General features: G+C 40.2%; 1 protein-coding gene across 1 annotated transcript; it reads left to right on the top strand.

Moving 5' to 3' along the window:
• The first annotated feature begins 1438 nt into the window (after window positions 1–1438).
• On the top strand, window positions 1439–17229 carry ABRAXAS1 (abraxas 1, BRCA1 A complex subunit). The gene is made up of 9 exons (XM_068975547.1): window positions 1439–1525; window positions 4885–4975; window positions 6887–6923; window positions 9589–9655; window positions 11549–11742; window positions 12603–12722; window positions 13702–13786; window positions 16168–16282; window positions 16654–17229. Exons 1-9 carry the CDS (start codon window positions 1439–1441, stop codon window positions 17088–17090), a joined length of 1233 nt encoding a protein of 410 aa, XP_068831648.1. The 3' UTR covers window positions 17091–17229.
• The last annotated feature ends 1352 nt before the right edge of the window (window positions 17230–18581 follow it).

Below are 18581 nucleotides of genomic sequence, written 5' to 3'. Positions count from 1 at the left end.
GTCAAAAATCATTTGCTCTTGTATGTGAGGGTTTACTTTCATTCTCTTGGACAAACTTTTAAAAAGTTTTTAATCCTTTATATCATTATTACCTATAAATCACAACTTAAGTGAAAATCTTTTTGTATTAACAGTAACTTTGCTGAAATGACAGCAAGAAACTTAATTTTAGAGAAAAAACATAACTTTTACTGCTATACATGTCTTCAATATGTTAGTCAAATATGGCTGCTACACAACAAAACCCAGAAACAAGCAATATTAATTTAATTCAGTAGTCTGATATATAGCTAGCTTTCATTTAAAAACCATAGCTTTACATATCACGTGTGGAAAAGTGTTAATTCATAATCTTCCTACTCCCCTTGAAGACGGCAAGTTAAAATTTTAAATAACCTCCTGCTCATTCTACTTCTGTAATTCAGCTTGCCGCTTGCAAAGTCTGGATCACGTAGGTCACGTAGTCTCAGAAAGTGGGGACTTACAATACTAGGAACTGGAGCTAATCTCACTCATCCTTGTCTGCTCTTCCCAATTGTCCAGCCCCTGCAAACCTGCTTAATCATGCCTGTCTGTGGAAAGGTCAGGCATCCCCCTCCCCATCTTGACCACTGTTCCCGTTTATGCAAAACCCCTTAGTTTAAACCAGCCTATTAGCAGCTAGTGATGCCCACTATAGTTTGTGTATAAAAACTCTGTAATCCCTTTGTTCGGGGCTCAGAGCTTGGAGTGTTAACTTCTCTGGGTCCGCCAGCGTAATAAACCTGAGTTCTCCAACTCTCTGACTGTGGTACTTGGTTTCTTAATTACTGGTTTCTGCAGCACCCTTATCAAATGATCATCAGCATGTTTATAACTATCACTAACTTGTCAGAACAAGGTTAAACAGTCTGTATATTCTTTGAATTGAGTCCTCAATTTTCTAAAAGCAAACATTCAAAGAAATCCATCCCTCTCCCTCACTCCACGAGATGGAACATCGCTAGAGAGTTCTAGAAGAGACATTCTCTGACATTGTCCTTAGTATTCTAGAAGTTTCAAATGGTAAAGCGCAGCATCTGACTCTGTGAAAACTCCAAACGTGGCATTTCCATTGTGATATTATGCCACTAGGCAATGCTTCTATTCTGCCAGCTGTTTTCATCTTCCATACTTTCGTTTGTATGCCAGGGCCCCTGAGTGCTACTAAGGCGCTATACCTGGCCCTGGGCAGAGCAGTTGCCCAACACCCAGAAAGACGGACCTGAGCATCAGTTACCACCTCTTCGCCGCGGCCTTCCCACCAGAGGGCGCCCGAGCCTCGCCCGCCGGTCCGCGGCACCGCGGAGCGCGCCGTGGCCACTGCGCAGGCGTAGGTCCGCCTCCTGGCGTGACTCCGCCTCCTCACTCGGCCCCGCCCACGCCCCGCCCCCTGGGGCCGCGCGGCGGCGACGGAAGCATGGCGGCCGAGAGCACGTCGGCGGTGCTCTCTGGATTTGTGCTCGGCGCGCTCGCCTTCCAGCACCTCAACACCGACTCGGACACGGTGAGCCGAGGGCGGGGGCGGGATCCGGCGTCGCCTCGGAGGGGCCCCCCCCATCCCTCTGCGCTTGGGCGACTTCCGGGCCGCCGCTGCTCGGGTCCCGCCCGTGGGCTCCCCGCCGCCGACGCCCAGGCTCTCTGCCGTCGGAGCTGCCTTCTCTCGCTCCCGGGAGTTCCTAGAGATTTCTTCTCCAGGTTCAGCTCCCCTCTCGCAACCAGTGTTTGCGTTTCTGTGCCCCGCACGCCCCCGTGTCTCTCGGCAGTCCCCCTTTTCTGGTCGAACTCGGCCGTGAAGGAATAGAAAGTTCACACAGCGTTCCCGCCGCGGCTCGGAACGTTGCGGGTTAACTTGCTCCTCGCTCCCGACCGTGGTTTTCCCAGACAACTCGGTGTTTCCCTTGCGGAGCCGCAGCTGGGCACCTTTGCTCAAATGGATGGCTTGTAAAGGAAAGATGGATGATGCCACCGGTGGCTATTTTGGCGTCAGTCTTAGTACGCGGAGAAGATGTATATCGGGTATCTGACTTCTTTGCGTTGGTGTCAAATATATTAAGCTATGGCCTCAGCTTTCGCTTATAAACATTTAAGTATAACCTCCAATATTAAATATTTAAATGCTGACTTCACACTTTGCCTAGGTTCAAAACCTCTAGATAAAGTTAAGTAGTGAAGTAGGTTTTTTTAAATATAGCCTATTTTTAACTTTTATATTTATGAAACTAACTGCTGCTAAGTCACTTCAGTCGTGTCCGACTCTGTGCCGACCCCATGGACGGCAGCCCACCAGGCTCCCCCGTCCCTGGGATTCTTCAGGCAATAACACTGGAGTGGGTTGCCATTTCCTTCTCCAATTATGAAACTAAAAACCACTGTAAAACTTTGAGCCCGAGAAATAGTGTCATAAAGAGTAAGTGTTTTGTGTTAGTTGTTCAGTGGTGGCCGACTCTTTGCGACCCTATGGGTTGTATAGCCTGCCAGGCTCCTCTGTCCTTGGTATTCTCCAGGCAAGAATACTGGAGTGGGTTGCCATTCCTTTCTCCAGGGGATCTTCCTGACCCAGGAATCGAACCTAGGCCTCCTGCATTGCAGGCAGATTCTTGGCCGTCTGAGCCACCAGGGAAGTGCTTAGTAACTTGCTAATAGGGTTTAGAGAATATTGTACTGTTCCGAGCTTTGTGATTTCTGCTAAATTTTGTGCCTTTTATTTTGTAATAAAGGCTTGTCTTTTCTAAAATAGTTTTTTGGCGCAATCCTAATAATCACTTCATGGCAGATACATGGGGAAACAGCGGAAAGTGTCAGACTTTACTTTTGTGGGCTCCAAAATCACTGCAGATGGTGACTGCAGCCATGAAATTAAAAGACACTTACTCCTTGGAAGAAAAGTTATGACCAACCTAGACAGCATATTGAAAAGCAGAGACATTACTTTGCCAACAAAGGTCCATCTAGTCAAGACTATGGTTTTTCCAGTGGTCATGTATGGATGTGAGAGTTGGACTGTGAAGAAAGCTGAGCACTGAAGAATTCAACTGTGGTGTTGGAGAAGACTCTTGAGAATCCCTTGGACTGCAAAGAGATCCAACTAGACCATTCTAAAGAAGATCAGTCCTGGGTGTTCATTGGCAGGATTGATGCTGAAGCTGAAACTCCAGTACTTTGGCCACCTTATGTGAAGAGTTGACTCATTGGAAAAGACTTTGATGCTGGGAGGGATTGGGGGCAGGAGGAGAAGGGGTCGACCGAGGATGAGCTGTCACATCACCAACTCGATGGACATGAGTTTGAGTGAACTCTGGGAGTTGGTGATGGACAGGCGTGCTGCGATTCATGGGGTCGCAAAGAGTCGTACATGACTGAGTGACTTAACTAATAAGGTTGGAATGGATAGCTTTCATGTATGCAAATTTAAATTACATTGTAGCTTAACACCTAGCATAGAGCAAATACATGATGATTTAAAATACATGTGTTGTGAAAATTATCTTCAAATATCTTAGTGTAAATATAAACAGAATGGGGCTAATCCTGTGTAGCTTAAAGGATTAGCACTTGCAAAGTACCGTACTGTTAGGGCTTTGCTTCTCAGATCTTTTTCCTAAAGCCTTTGAAAGGTGGTTTTCTGGGTAGTTGTATTGTCTTCTGTTGTCTCTTTTCCAGGGCTTTGCCTAGAACACTAGAGAGTAGATTGTGGATCGTTCCCCTTTGATTCTAATGAAGACTCACCTGGTGGAAACATTGTTTTGCGTTCTTCTTTTAATGAATTTTTAAAAATAGTCTTAACTAATTATAAAGATTAAACATTCATTGTCAAGCACATTTTGTCTCTAAATGTACCAAGAGAAATAATTGAATTCTCTGAAATTCACAGAAGTCACTGCTGTTGTGGCAAAATGCCGACATCTTAAAAAGAACCAAGCTCCTCTTTTATAAAGCAGACTCTGATATTGATTTCCAATTCATTAGTTATGAGCACAGTTCTTAATCTAAAAAGCCCACCCTGTGTCATTTCCTAGCGCAGAAGCCACCACTGACTCTCAGAAGCCTGTGCCATTTATGCCCCTGGTCATTTAGGATGGTCGGTTATTGGCACTGTTCCTTCTACCTATGATGATTTCCTTACAGATGGGTGGTGGGTTAGTCGCTAAGTTGTGTCCAGCTCTTTCGACCCCATGGACTGTCGCCCACCTGAGTCCTCTGTCCATGGGCTTTCCCAGGCTGGAGCCAGTTGCCATTTTCCTTCTCCAGGGAATCTTCCCAACCCAGGGACCGAACCCATGTCTCTGGCATTGGCAGGCAGACTCTGTAAGCTTTCCTTACAAATGGAGCTTCCCTGGTGGATCAGCCAGTAAAGAATCCACCTTCAATGTGGGAGATCTGGGTTTGATCCCTAGGTTGGGAAGATCTCCTGGAGAAGGAAACAGCTACCCACTTCAGTATCCTGTCCTGAAGAATTCAGACAGAGGAGCCTGGTGGGCTACAGTCCATGGGGTCGCAAAGCGTCAGACGCAGCTGGTCGGACACAGCTGAGCAACTTTCACTTACAAACGGGAGTCTTCTTTTCTAAGGCTGACTGTGCTGCTCCTCCTTCCTAAACACTGTGCTCTCATTTCTGGCTTTAAGCCTTTTGTGCTTCCAAGAGTGCTAAAGTCACAGTGGTATTTACAGTCTCTTCTACCGGTGTTTTTAAAACTGGTCATGTGTCCCTTGTAAACCGAAGTGCCCCTGGTCTTTTGAGTATGCCCCTGTTGGTAGCACACACTTACCCATGTTGTAAAAGTCTTGGGAAATACTGGTTAATTAAGTGACTGAATGGTAATCCTATTGGTGTTTTCCATATTCTGCTTATTCTTATCCTCCTAGGAAGGTTTTCTCCTTGGGGAAGTGAAAGGTGAAGCTAAGAACAGCATCACTGATTCCCAGATGGATGATGTTGAAGTTATTTATACAATTGGTGAGTCACTTATTTCTGTGTCTCCTATTTTGATAGTTTATGCTGAAAGGGATCAGCATAAGTTACTTTTAAGTTGTTAAGGAATAGATAAGAATTTTTAAAGGCAAATTTTAGAACACTATATCGCACTCATTTCTTAAAGATATGGCTATACCCTAAAGCAAGAAACAGTGTGAGACATAGGAAGCAGATTAAGATTAGTGTCGGGAGACAAGGGTGAAACATAGTTCCTGCGTACATGTAAGTGGCAGGAAGATGGTCCAGCAAAAGACGGAATAAGCAAGAGAGAAAAAGTAAAACAGGTTGGAGTAAAATGTAAAATGGTGCAGAAAATTTGGAAGATGAGAACTAAAAAAACTTCCTGGTTAAATAACTGGAGTGTTAGTCACTCAGCCCTCTTTGAGACCCCATGGACTGTAGCCCACCAGACTCCTCTGTCCATGGGATTTCCCAGGCAAGAATACTGGAGTGGGCTGCCATTCCATTTTCCAGGGGATCTTCCTGACCCAGGGATTGAACTGAGATCCCCTGCACTGCAGGCAGATTCTGTACTCTCTGAGCCACCAGGGAAGCCCAAAGGTTGGGCCTTATCACCATTGCTGCTGCTGCTAAGTTGCTTCAGTCATGTCCGACTCTGTGCGACCCCCATAGACAGCAGCCCACTAGGCTCCTCTGTCCCTGGGATTCTCCAGGCAAGAATACTGGAGTGGGTTGCCATTTCCTTGTCCAATGCATGAAAGTGAAAAGGGAAAGTGAAGTTGCTCAGTCGTGCCTGACTCTTAGCCGCCTCATGGACTGCAGCCCACCAGGCTCCTCCGTCCTTGGGATTTTCCAGGCAAGAGTGCTGGAGTGGGGTGCCATTGCCGTATCACCATTAGGTATTATCAAATCTTTCAGTCTTCACCAGTTTGATAAGTGAAAAAAGTACAACCTGCAGATATTTACCTGAAAGATTCTTCTCCAGCAGTTTGGTGTTGGGTTTTCTCATATAGATGAAGACTCACAAATTCTCCATAATCAAACTGATGTCTTTGATTTAAGTGACTAAGGAAATTTCAGGTAGTTTGGCTAGGATCTCCCCAAGGAGAAGACACGTCACAGGAACTGTTTGAGAGATTGGTGATGACTGTTAACAGTGATCCTGTAAATGCTCTCTGACAAACACAGAAAGATGGGGTGCCTAGAAGAGCTTGTATTGTCTTGTGTGATCATATGTGAGTCTTTCACTCTTTTCACTGTTCCCTACTGAATCTTGAGGGATCTGAAAGTTTGGAATGATAGAGGAAACACCATATTCATCTTGATACTTCTTACATGAATTGCTTCCTATGTGATCTGTAATGATGTCTCATATGATAGAATTTAATGTTTGCACAGCATCTGCAACTACCAGAATTTAAATGTATTTAGATGTAGTATTTCTACAGACAGGAGAATAAAATTCACCTCTTAAGAGATGTTGAACATTTTTTCTCTAGTCTACAATTAACACTGACAAATCCTTTGTGAAACAACCAGTTGGAATAACAGATAATTCCTTTAACAGCTACTTTTATCAGTTGGGTAAAATTGGAGCATTACCATTTCAGAACTCAGTGAATATAGCAACTGTGACTTTGTCTTTTGTGTAGCCATTGTTAAACCTAGTTAGAAAGAATGTAGGATTTTAGTCACAAGTGAGGCTCTGGGTTGAAATTCTGGCTCCACCAGTGGCTTAGGTAAACTACTTAATCTCTCCGCCTGTTGCCTCATCTTTAAAATGGAAGGAATAATCACATCTATCATGTGGGTTTGTTGTCAGGATTAAATGAGATAACAGTAATGTAAATCCTGGCATGAAATGCTTGATATATGTTGTTCAGGTGATCATTAATGTAATCATAACTAAACATTCTTTTTTTTTTTTCCCAGACATTCAGAAATACATTTCATGCTATCAGCTTTTTAGGTGAGTAGTAAGAGCAAGTCAGAAATCCATTGTGAAAATTATTATCTGCAAGTAAATCTTTAAAACTAACAAAGTATCTTAGTTACAAGTTATACATGGTGGTACAGATTAAAATAAAGACTTTTTAAATACCTGAAAATTCACCTCTTCATTTTGGCCCTGTCTAACCGTTCTTTCTCTGTGTTTATCTGCTTCCTTCAGCTGGTCCTCACTGCCTCTCCCAGGCACCAATTTGCCTTGAGGATTGCTCTTGCTTCTCCCCCCCATCACCTCATCACATACTGTAAACTCAGTGACATGTTCTCATGCCATCAGCAGCAGCCCTTCTTTCCTATCTTATTCCGGTTTTGCCTCACTTCTGTTTTTTTAATGTTACTTTTTGTCTATTAACTGGTTAGGTTCTTTATCTAACCTGCTTCCTGTTGTTTTTCAAGGGTGGAAACCTACGCTCTTAACCCTACAGATAGTAGTAGTATTCTTAGTCCTGATAGGCTGTGATATTGTTAAAAAGTTTTCATTGAGGTTTATAATACATAGAAAAGTACACAAATCAATGAACTTCTATAAAGTAAGCCACTATAATCATAAAACAGTATGGTGTGGTTTTGGTGAAATAGCTTTATGGTTTATGTAAACGGTACGTGAATGTCTTAGAGTCACACTGTATGCACCATTTCTGAGGTTGTGTGAGAGTTGCGGTGGAGCAGAGTGTTAAGGTGAGAAATCGCTGGAGGCTTAGTGTGGTCTTAAACTGCTGTACTGGAAAGGGGCACAGCTCCTCTGTGTTGCCTAATATACAATGGGTATGAGAAAATACCTTTTGAATGAGGGATTCTTGGTGGAGATTCATAAAGAGTACTTTCTTGAGGAACTCTCGGGCAGGAATAGATTAAGGAGGGAGAATGAAAAAATAAGTGATTCAGTATCTCCTGGCAACCACTTTGCATAATTAGACCAGCTTTTAAGAGTCTTAGAGCTGAGGACGCTGTCTGATCCAGTGATAAGGAACCCATGCCTCAGCCTTTTAGGTTTACAGAATTGTGGGGCAGGGGACGGAATGACCAACAGGTTAGCAGTAGAGCAAAACTAGAAGGATCCAGATTTCTAAGTTCTAATCCTACAGCATGCTGTACTGTTTCTCTCTTGTTTTAAATGATACAGGTACACGTGTTAAACAGTCTTTCAATACCATACTTCATGGAATCCGAGCTGGATAAGCCTTAGCACTCAGTTTTGTATTCTAATATGCAGGGTGGCAAACTGTGGCCCCATGACCTGTTTTTATGTGGCCCTCCATAAATAACATATTTTTTAAGTTAAAATGACGGACAAATGTGTAACAGAGACTGTTCTGCAAAGCCTAAGGTATCTACTTTTCTGGCCTTTTTACAGCACAGGTTTATCAACACTGCTCTGATACATTGTTTTTTAATGTTTTCTACTGAAATTACTGATCCTCTTACCTCAGAAATCTGGAAAACAGCCCATTGAAGCCTGAAACTGAAAGTCACTTAAAAAAAAATTAAGCAGTCTAACTTGAATTCTGCTGCACAGTGTATTTCTGTTTTTAAAAATGCCCCCTTTCCCAAAAGCTTCACGTAAATTAGTGCTTGCACAGAAGATGTACACTGTTTTCCTGCTGTTTGTTTTACATTCTGGTATGTTGCTTTGTTTCCCAGTTTGAGAAGCTCAGAAGTGGATCATCCTAGAGAAAACACAGGAATAAACTCTTGTATTTAGATTTTTCATGTTGGAATGAATAGGTGAGATGGAAGAGTCTGTTCAGTGAGTTGAACTGTTCCCCTTTAGAGGTAGAACACTTTATTTTGTCTGTTTTGTAAGTTGAAAAAGTATATTGCCTATTAGGATATATTTTTTCACTTTTACGTAGCTGAATTTTTTCAGTGTGCAGATTAGAGTAAAAGCCTATTACAGTGAATTGTATTTGTCAGGAATTTGGCATAACAGATATCTCATCATCAAAAAGAATATTGTTGATCTTAGAATGGAAGTTAAAAAGGGAGGAAAATATTTCCCAGCCCTGGAGGGGAAAGAAAGCTGGAAGTCAGTGCTTTAGAATCTTGTAGAAATACTTTTCACTTCTCCCTACATTTCCTATCTATATTTAACATTCCAGCTACAGAACAGAGATCACTAAACTAATACCTATCCCCTCCCCAACCCCCCCAAAAAATCAACCAACTCCTAAAGCACTTCTGTTAATTTAAGTATAGCTTTTGGAATTACCAATGAATAAATTGTTTTCTTTTTGATTTGCTTCATTACACATTCTTTTGTATGTGTCATTATTGTAAAAAAAGTTTTAGTATGTAAATTGTGAACTAGCTATGTGAACTTACAAATACCTGTATTTAATGGATAGTTTGTTTTGTTTTAGGTTAAAAAAAATGTGGTGCCCATACTTACCCCTTGAAGTTTCTCCATTCCTTTTCCTTTTTAATTGCTTACGGACCACATATTTCTACCACTTTTAAGTCTGTTCATTTGAGAGCTTTCTCTCCTATTTATTTTAGAACTTCATCTAACAGGTAAGTCAGTCTATGAATGTTGGGTTGTCGGGCTAGGAGTAACTGAAGTTAAAAGTGCCAACAAAATCATCATATTTTTAGTTTATTTCAAATGCCTTTAATTTTGTCTTTTATAGCTTTTATAATTCTTCTGGTGAAGTAAATGAGCAGGCGCTGAAGAAAATACTATCAAATGTCAAGAAGGTATTCCCTGATTTACCCTTTCTCTTTTTGTATTATATGTATTATTGTAAGCTCCTGAAAATGTGTAATACTTTGACAGAACTTTCAAGCAGCATTTGTCTTCACAAAGTCTTCTATAAAGCAGGTGAGGAAAGACTTGTTCTTTCCAGAAATTCAGAGGGGTTTCTCTGAAAGCAAGGTTAGTCACTAAGAGTCTTCATCTTGCTCTCTCCTCCTCCTGGCTGTTCTGGCTTACATAGTGTCTCCCTTTTCTCCATCCCCACCATGCCCCTTCCCACACCGCTTATCACTAGGGACTCATGCCACTGCCGTCCTTTCCCATGGCTACAGTTAGTTTCTGCTATCGCAGGGATGGTTTCCCACACAGCACCCCATCTGGATCCTCCCCAGCCTGCTTGGTGTTCAGTTAAAACTTGTTGAATGATCAAAAAACATTTTTGTCCAAAGACAACATTTTTTCCTGGTACTTATTTCCCCTTAAAACTTCTTGATCTCTTAGTCGAGAATAAAAGTAGATTTAGTAAAAGAAGTTTCTTTCAAAAAGCATCGCTTGTTGAAAGTGTTTGAGCTTTTCCTCCAGTTTTATTTGGGTATTTAAAAATGTGCTTGGAAATAGCTAGGACATGGAGGAACCCTAGATGTCCATCGACAGATGAGTGGATAGCGCAGCTATGGTACATGTATACAATGCAGTATTATTCAGCCATAAAAAGGAACGCATTTGAGTCCGTTCTAATGAGGTGGATGAACCTAGAGCCTAAGATACAGAATGAAGTAAGTCAGAAAGAGAAAAACCGATATCGTATATTAATGCATATATATGGAATCTAGAAAGATGGTAGAGATGAACCTATTTGCAGGGCTGCAGTGGAGACGCAGACACAGAGAACAGACTTATGGACACGGAGGGGAGAGGAGGGGAGGAAAGAGAGGGTAGGATGAATGGAGATAGTCACATGGAAACATACACTACCATATTGAAAATAGATAGCCAGTGGGAATTTGCTGTATGACTCAGCAAACTCATACCTGGGCTCTGTAACAACCTAGAGGGGTGGATGGGGTGGGATGGGGTGGGAGGGAGGTTTCAGAGAGAAGGGATATATGTATAACTGTGCCTGACTCATGTTGATGTATGGCAGAAAACAGCACAACATTGTAAACCAATTATCCTTCAATTAAAAGTAAATTTTAAAAAATGTACTTGTAAAAATGTTTTAGTTTTTAAGTAAAAGTAATTTTAATTTTCTCAATTTAAACACTCAAACATTAAAATTAGTTGCTGAAACTGTCAGAGATCTCCAAAGTGGTTGTTTTTCTCTTTTAGTACTGTTTCCAGTAAATGAGAATTTTTCCAGTTTGAAGAAAAAGGTTTAGTGATACTAACAACACATTTGTTTAGCATGTTATAATTTACAAAACCCTTCCATATGATCTTAATCTTGCAATGAAATCTGTGATAACATGCCTGTTGTATAAATGTCAATTAAAAGCTATTTGCTTCAGTTTACTTCCTTAGCAAACCAAGGATCCAGACAGGAAGTTAATTGGTTTTCATTGACATTTTCTTCATTTAAATTTTGACTAAAGATTAAGATTTAAGATATAAAATGCCATAAGAGAACTAGAGGAAGTTAAGAATTTTTCCTTTAATCCATATTGAATAAAATTGTAGCACTGTTAACTGAATGGGAACTAATTTAACTGCAAGTCAGTTTGCACACTATGTATAAGGTTAAAGCATAATCTTAAGTGTATGTTTTATTTAGGCTCCAAATCTTGCTGAATATTAAGCCATTTTTAAGATTGTCAGTTTCATTACTTAATTATGACAGTAAGACACATAATAATTGTAACCATGAAGGTATACACCTGATATATTATTTCTTTCAGGATGTGGTTGGTTGGTACAAATTGCGACGTCATTCAGACCAGATCATGACATTTAGAGAAAGACTGCTTCACAGAAACTTACAGCAGCATCTTTCAAGCCAGGAACTTGTTTTTCTGTTATTAACACCAAGTATAATAACAGAAAGCTGCTCTACTCATCGACTGGAGCACGCCTTATATAAGCCTCAGAAAGGGTAAATGTGGGCCAGTTACTGGCTGTTTTCAGATAACAGAAAAATGCGCTCAATATTTTCATTGTACTTTTTATGGCTTACTGTTTTCGTATATTGGCATTAGGTTGTCACAGTGATTCTTTTTGGTCTGTTTTAACATTGGTTCTTTATAGATAGGAAAATGAAGGTCGGATGAGGAAATTAGAAGTCCAGTATGGCAACCCACACCAGTATTCTTGTCTGCAGAATCCCATGGACAGAGGAGCCTGGTGGACTACAGTCCCTGGGGTCACAAGAGCTGGACACGACTTAGCAACTAAACAACAGTGGAATGATGACTTGAGTTTCTGACACTGAGAATTTGCTGTTATTTGCCATAAGGTGGAAAAAATACGCATGCTTTAGGTATCAGTTGCTAAGGAATATAATGTAGAACTGAAGCCTGTGTACCTGAGCAGCTTTTCTCTTAACCTCTGCCAGGAAACAAAGTGTTTCTTGTTGATCCACCAAAATGAGTTAATAGGACTCTCCACAGGAAATATAGACAGCATTTTCATAGAGTATGAAAATGAAGTTCACAGAGTACCAGTGAAGAGTAATTCATGAAAGATAGGATGAATCGCAGTGGTAATACCTTATTTTCACGTGTGGTGATCAGTTAAAATAGCCATTAAAGTATTTTTTCACACAATAATCTTACACTATGCACATCTCACAATTTTTAAAAGCTATTTGCTCAAATCAATAAATTTTTTCTTACGTAAGTAGTAAGGGATGGGGTTTGTTTTTTAATCTTGTAGGAAAAGGTAGTCTCTACTAATAACTAGATGCTAGTTTTTCACTTTATTTTTAATTTATTTTTAAAATTTTTATTTCTTCAGACTTTTTCATAGGATACCTTTAGTGGTGGCCAATCTGGGCATGTCCGAACAGCTGGGTTATAAAACTGCATCTGGTTCCTGTACGTCTGCTGGTTTCAGTCGAGCAGTAAAAACACACAGGTGAGACTCCTCAACTGCTTTCCCACTAAACTTAACTCATTTTTTGAAGTTAATTTTTTATTACACGAGAGAATAAAAATGAAAGGAAAACTGACGAATGGCCACATTACTCAAGCTTACTTAAGTAAACAATTTAACTTCTCTGTATTTCCTTCCAGCATCTGTCCATTTGTCAAATACAAAAGGGGGTGGTAGTGTACAGCCTACATATTGTGATATTTACTCTTAGAATAAGGAGCTAGCCCCAAAACAATAATTTCCTAAGGCAGCAGTTCAGATTATAAAGGTAAAAAATAGATTGTATATTAAACTTAAAAAATGAGGCTTTAGTCAAGACTCACACTGTTGTTGGCTGTGGAGCTTTAAGTTTTGTGAACAGTAAGGGAATAATGAATGGCAGGAATCACAACACTGGTACTGTAGGGTACTTACTAAATGTAAATTTTATGAGACTAATGAACTCGATTTTATTTATCTTTGTGTTCCCACAGTGCTTAAACAGTGCCTTATTGAAATTGAATACCATGTTTCATTGATTTTAAGACACAAAGTTTTATATTTATCTTCAGTTGGGAGTTTTATAAAGCGTGCCTTAGAATTGTTTTTCTTTTATATATATGTAATGTTGCTTTTTTCAATCAATGATGACTTGAACTTAGTAAGATAACTGACTGATGGCATTGCCAAGACAGATCCGTCCTCTACCCATCTCCTTCAGTCTTTCTCTGCTTTCACTTAACCTCTCCTTTGAGTCCTGGAAATAGTATTTAGGAGACTAAAAAGTTTGCTGAGGTGAAGATAGATGAACTAGGTTTTCTGGTTGGTTTTGCTGTATACAAATAGGTTAACAAAATTGTGGTCCCTGCAAAACCAATAAAAACAATCTTCTATTGTTCCTCAACTACAAAGAAGTTTTTTCATTGTATTATTAAAATGAATTCTGTACATTTGCCTGGAAGAAATGGTAATTTTTTTATAGCTCTGAATTTTTTAAAGAAGATGGATCTTTAAAGGAGGTGCAGAAGATAAATGAAATGTATAGTTCTTTACAAGATGAATTAAAGGTAAGTTAAACATTTAAAAATCTCTTATAGAACAGACTTGTGGACACAGTGGGGGAAGGAGAGGGTGAGATGAATGGACAAAGTAGCACTCAAACACACACATTACCATGCAAAACAGATAGCCAGCAGGAAGTCGCTGTGCAAGGGGCTCAACCCAGTGCTTGGGACAACCTAGAGGGGTGGATGGGGGTGGAGAGGTGGGAGGGAGATTCAAGGGGGAAGGGACATGCACGTACGTATGGCTGATGAAACCAACACAACATTGTAAAGCAGTTAATAATCCTCCAGTTAAAACATTTTAAAAATCTCTTACATTTCATGTCACATTGATCACTGAATATATACTCAGAGGACAGCTTCATAGTTGACTACACATAAGTTTTTGTATTAGTTTAGCTTCATTAATGAAGACCTCCATCTCAGTGATCGACAGAAATAAAAGTTGTCTGATTCACATTGTGTCTAGGCTGCATCTCTGCTTCTGTTCTAAATGTCATCTTCATTCTGGGGTCCAGCCCTTATGTGGGACATGTTCATCTCATGACAAAGGGAAAAGAGCAGTAAAGCTGGTGGGAATTCACAGCAGCTCTTAGAACTTCTGCTCAGAGCTGGCATGTTACCTACCTCCTCTCACATTTTACTGGCCAGAGGCTGCCATGGTAGTAGGCAGGGATATATGACCCTTTCACAGGATAAAAGGAGAAGCAAATTGCCACAGTACTGAGCTGTCTCACTGTGTCCACTCAGGTCCCTTGAGAAGTAGACACCAACATGGGCATTCAGACGTGCAGGTGGCTTGTTAGGCCTTTGAAGAATACAGGGGAGAGCCCAAGAGTGGCAGGGAGACTTGCCATGTTAAGTCTGACACCTGAGAGAGGAGACGGGAAGGGGGATGAAGGGGGTAGGAAGAGCTGTGGACTCCACGGCCAGAAAAACTTCAGCCAGGTGATGCAGAGTCTGAGCAAAGGTGTCCTATAGGAATAGACTCTCATACCCTCACTGTGCTCAGTCATTGGCTGAGAGGCCCAGGGGGAGCATGACCTAAGCGTACACCAGCAGTAGAACTAAAAGGATAGCAGCAGGAGCCACCGGTCAGCTGTGCTTCCTGCAGATGGGGATCTGAGTAGCATGCTCCGTGGCCACCGTACTCATCAGTACAGTGCACCCAGAGAAACGGGGTTAATACATTTTACACACTAGTAATAATGTGCTTTTTTTTTTAAATATGAACTACATTATATGAACTTTAGAAAACAGAGAATCGTCAAGAATCTTACCACTGTAAGTGCACTGTTTGCACTTTGTCACATTCTTCAGTTTTCCCCTAACACATACGTGCTTTTGTACTGTGCACAGTAATGGGGACAGAAATTTGTGTCATGATTTTTATTTGATGTATCATTAATTTCTCATATTTTAGTTCCTTTTAATAGTATATTTCTTAGAGTGGTATATTAGACTTCTTATGTTAAAAGTACCAACTTGGGCTAATTTAGGGAACGGAGAGGTCTGTGAGCCTAGGAAGGAACTAGAACCAGGAGCTCGGATGCCATCTGGACTTCCTGTGTCTGCACGCTGGGTTCCTTCACAGTCTCTACCGATCTTGTTTACTCACCCACTGGCTGACCAGAGAGCAGCTAACCTATAGCTTCTGCATTTAGACCTCTTCTGTTTGAGAGATTGGGACTTGCCAGTTGGCTGTTGTAGTATTTCTGCTTGGGTCAGGTTGGTGAAAGGTTACTGGTGAACTCTTAAGGGCAGGGTGTGTAAGTTCATGAGAAGTAGGCTGGGTAGAAGTGCCATAAGGTATGCACTAAAACAGGCTTACTACACTATAATTGGAAATTAGTTGTTTTGATCTGATACTGAGAACCATCATCATATATAAATTTTTGTTTCTTATTTAAGATATATTCCCAAAATGAAATCACTGAGTCAAAGGGTGTTAGTACTTAAAAAAACTGATGACAAAAAATTAAAAAATTAAAAAAAAAAAACAAAAAACTGATGACACATTAAGACCACTCTGCATTTCAACAAGTTTTACAGGAATTAAAATCATCAGTAGTTTTATTTTGTAAAACAATTTACTTTTTTTCATACTTATTGTTAGTTTCTTAATGTTAGGTTTGCAGTAACTATGCATCTCAAAGTAATGTTTCAAAGCAAGTTAAATATCTTTTGTCTGTATTATCTAGGAAATAACATGAATGATAGAACTGTATAAGTGGGAACTTATTCCTTCAGAAAACTGCAAAATAAAATGTTAAAGAGGAATAATCAGTGTTATATGCTATGAAAGATTTTGTATTGTTTGTGAACCTAGACTGTAGTAACAATTTGGAACTTTAGCTGTGCCCTTAAATTATTTTATTTTGCAGAGTATATGCGAAAAAGTAGAACACAGTGAGAGAGCTGTAGAAAAACTACTAAATGATGTAAACAGATTAAAAGGAGAAATTAAAAAAAGAAAACAAGCACAGTTGCAAGCAACACGTAAGTAGAAAGTTCACGTTATCACTACGTTCCTTGCTTTAAAGGAAAATTCTCAGATTAGAATTATGGATGAGGTGACTTCACTAACTGATGAACTTGCCACCTGGGGATTAAAAACAACTTCTACTAATATTCTTAAAACCCACCCAACAAAGAACATGGTACTACTGTAGCTATACTATCTTGATATTAAGAAATATAACTTTAATTTCCTATTAGGATAGTGTGACATACAAATTTGGGATTACCATTTTTCTTAATTTAGGTAATCTGGCAGAATTCTTTAAAGTCCTTTTGACTTTACCTACAATTAAATACAGGAGCTTTGTAGTACAGATCCCGTATGTTGAACTGTTTGTTTGCTTGTTTAGGAGAGAAGAATGTCCAAAAAGACCCTCAGGAGAACATTTTGCTTTGTCAAGCTTTACGGACCTTTTTTCCGGATTGTGAACTTCTCCATTCATGTGTTATCTCCTTGAAAAATAGGCGCATTTCTGGAAGTAGCTGTACTACCACCCACCCTCTCAGTGGGGTCCACAATCTAACCCTAATGGTGGAATACACAGACTTTCCTGAAGCGAGTCCAGCTCGTAGTGCCCTGCCGGTAACCAAGAGGAAAGCCTCAGACATGGATGATGGGTGGCAGTTCAAGAAGTCACGGCTGGGAGAGATACAGAACAGACCCTCTAAAACATATACTAATAGTAGTAACCAAGAAAAAGCATCCCCACTGAGCAGCCCAGAAACTGATGAAGAGATGGAGAGAATGAAGGGTTCTGGTGAATATCCACAGTCTCCTACCTTCTGATGCTTTGGGGCCCAAAGGAGAATTTTGATCAGCTGAAGGGGAAAGCCAAATGTATTTTTTTTTACTGTGTTCAGCTCTTTGCAGTAACACATAGGGAAGTTCTAGTGCATTTATTTTATAAAATACTTTAAATTGAATCAGTCCAGAATCTTTGAGTACAGAACAAGCCTGGTAATGCAGTGTGTTTGGATCAGCACTTGTTCAGTTAGGTGAAAAAGCCCATTAAGTGGGACTCAAATGATACATATAAATAAATGTGGATGGTGTCTATCACAGAGATTTCATTTTAACTTAAAGCAGAAATATATATTCATTTGTCAAACTTTTGTAGGGCCAGGAACATTTTTATGGATGTATTGGATTTCCTGGGCTTCCCTGGCCCTGGTACCTCAGATGGTAAAGAATCTGCCTGCAGTACGAGAGACTGGGTTCAGTCCCTGGGTTGGGAAGATCCCCTGGAGAAGGGAAGAATACCCATTCTAGTATTCTTGCCTGGAGAATTACATGGACAGAGAAGCCTGGCAGTCTACAGTCCAGGGGGTCACACAGAGTCGAACACAACTGAGCAACTAACAGTTGGAGTTCCTAAGTAAATCACACCCATTACTTACGTAAGTCCCAGTTTTAGATTCTTTAAACAAATTTGCAAAGCAGCCTAAGTACAAAATGCTACTAGGGTTTTTTCATTTCCCATTTCCAATGTTGTTTGTCTTAACCACACCTAATTTGACTTTTTTTAAACGCTAGTTCTCTTTAATCAGGTCTCAAAGTTTACTTGGTTTTCATTGCAGTAGTAACTTTTTAATGCTTATATTCATCAGTACAAAAACAGAACTGACACAGGTCTGGCAACAAAATAATTCTTGGTAATACAGAACTCAACAGGTAAGAGAGAGTTGTGGGCTTCCATGTGGTTTTTAAGGAGGATGTAAAGCCCCTGTTCAGTGAGTTGGTTAAGTGGAGGTTGGTTAAGAGCACTTTGATGGTCTGGTTTTTGTATGTCTTTTCTGTAACTGAATTTCCCAGGAAGACACATCATGTTTTACTGTCCAGGTGGAATGCTGAACCCACACGTTGACCATTGCTCTTCCATCAGTGACTTCCTAAGTGATGTTTTTTTTTTTTTTTATATTAGCTATGAATGTGCTGCCATCTTTTATTTATGTGTTAACATACATTAGTTACTGTGGGGCGCTTATGGAGCCCACATAGTACCTGGGATGATGTGTGCAAATCATGAGTTGCTGTTGGGATTGCTTTACTGGTTACATAAGTGCAGGACAGGAGAAGAAATAGGGTTCTATTTTTAAAATAAGCTGATGTCCCATCCTTCAGGGAATGAAAAAGAGAAAAACAATGCTTGTAAGATGTTTTTTTCTCATTATTCTCTGTCTTTGGGGGATTTGTTTGTATTACTGGAATAAGAGACATAGCACAGATTGCCTATGGATTGGCTTATTTAGAGGACACCACTAGTTTATGATAGACTAG

This window comes from Capricornis sumatraensis, chromosome 7 (assembly GCF_032405125.1).
Source record: "Capricornis sumatraensis isolate serow.1 chromosome 7, serow.2, whole genome shotgun sequence".
NCBI classification, from domain to species: Eukaryota; Metazoa; Chordata; class Mammalia; order Artiodactyla; family Bovidae; genus Capricornis; species Capricornis sumatraensis.
Note: the sequence above shows the minus strand (reverse complement) of the source record. Positions and strands in the feature narration are given on the sequence as shown.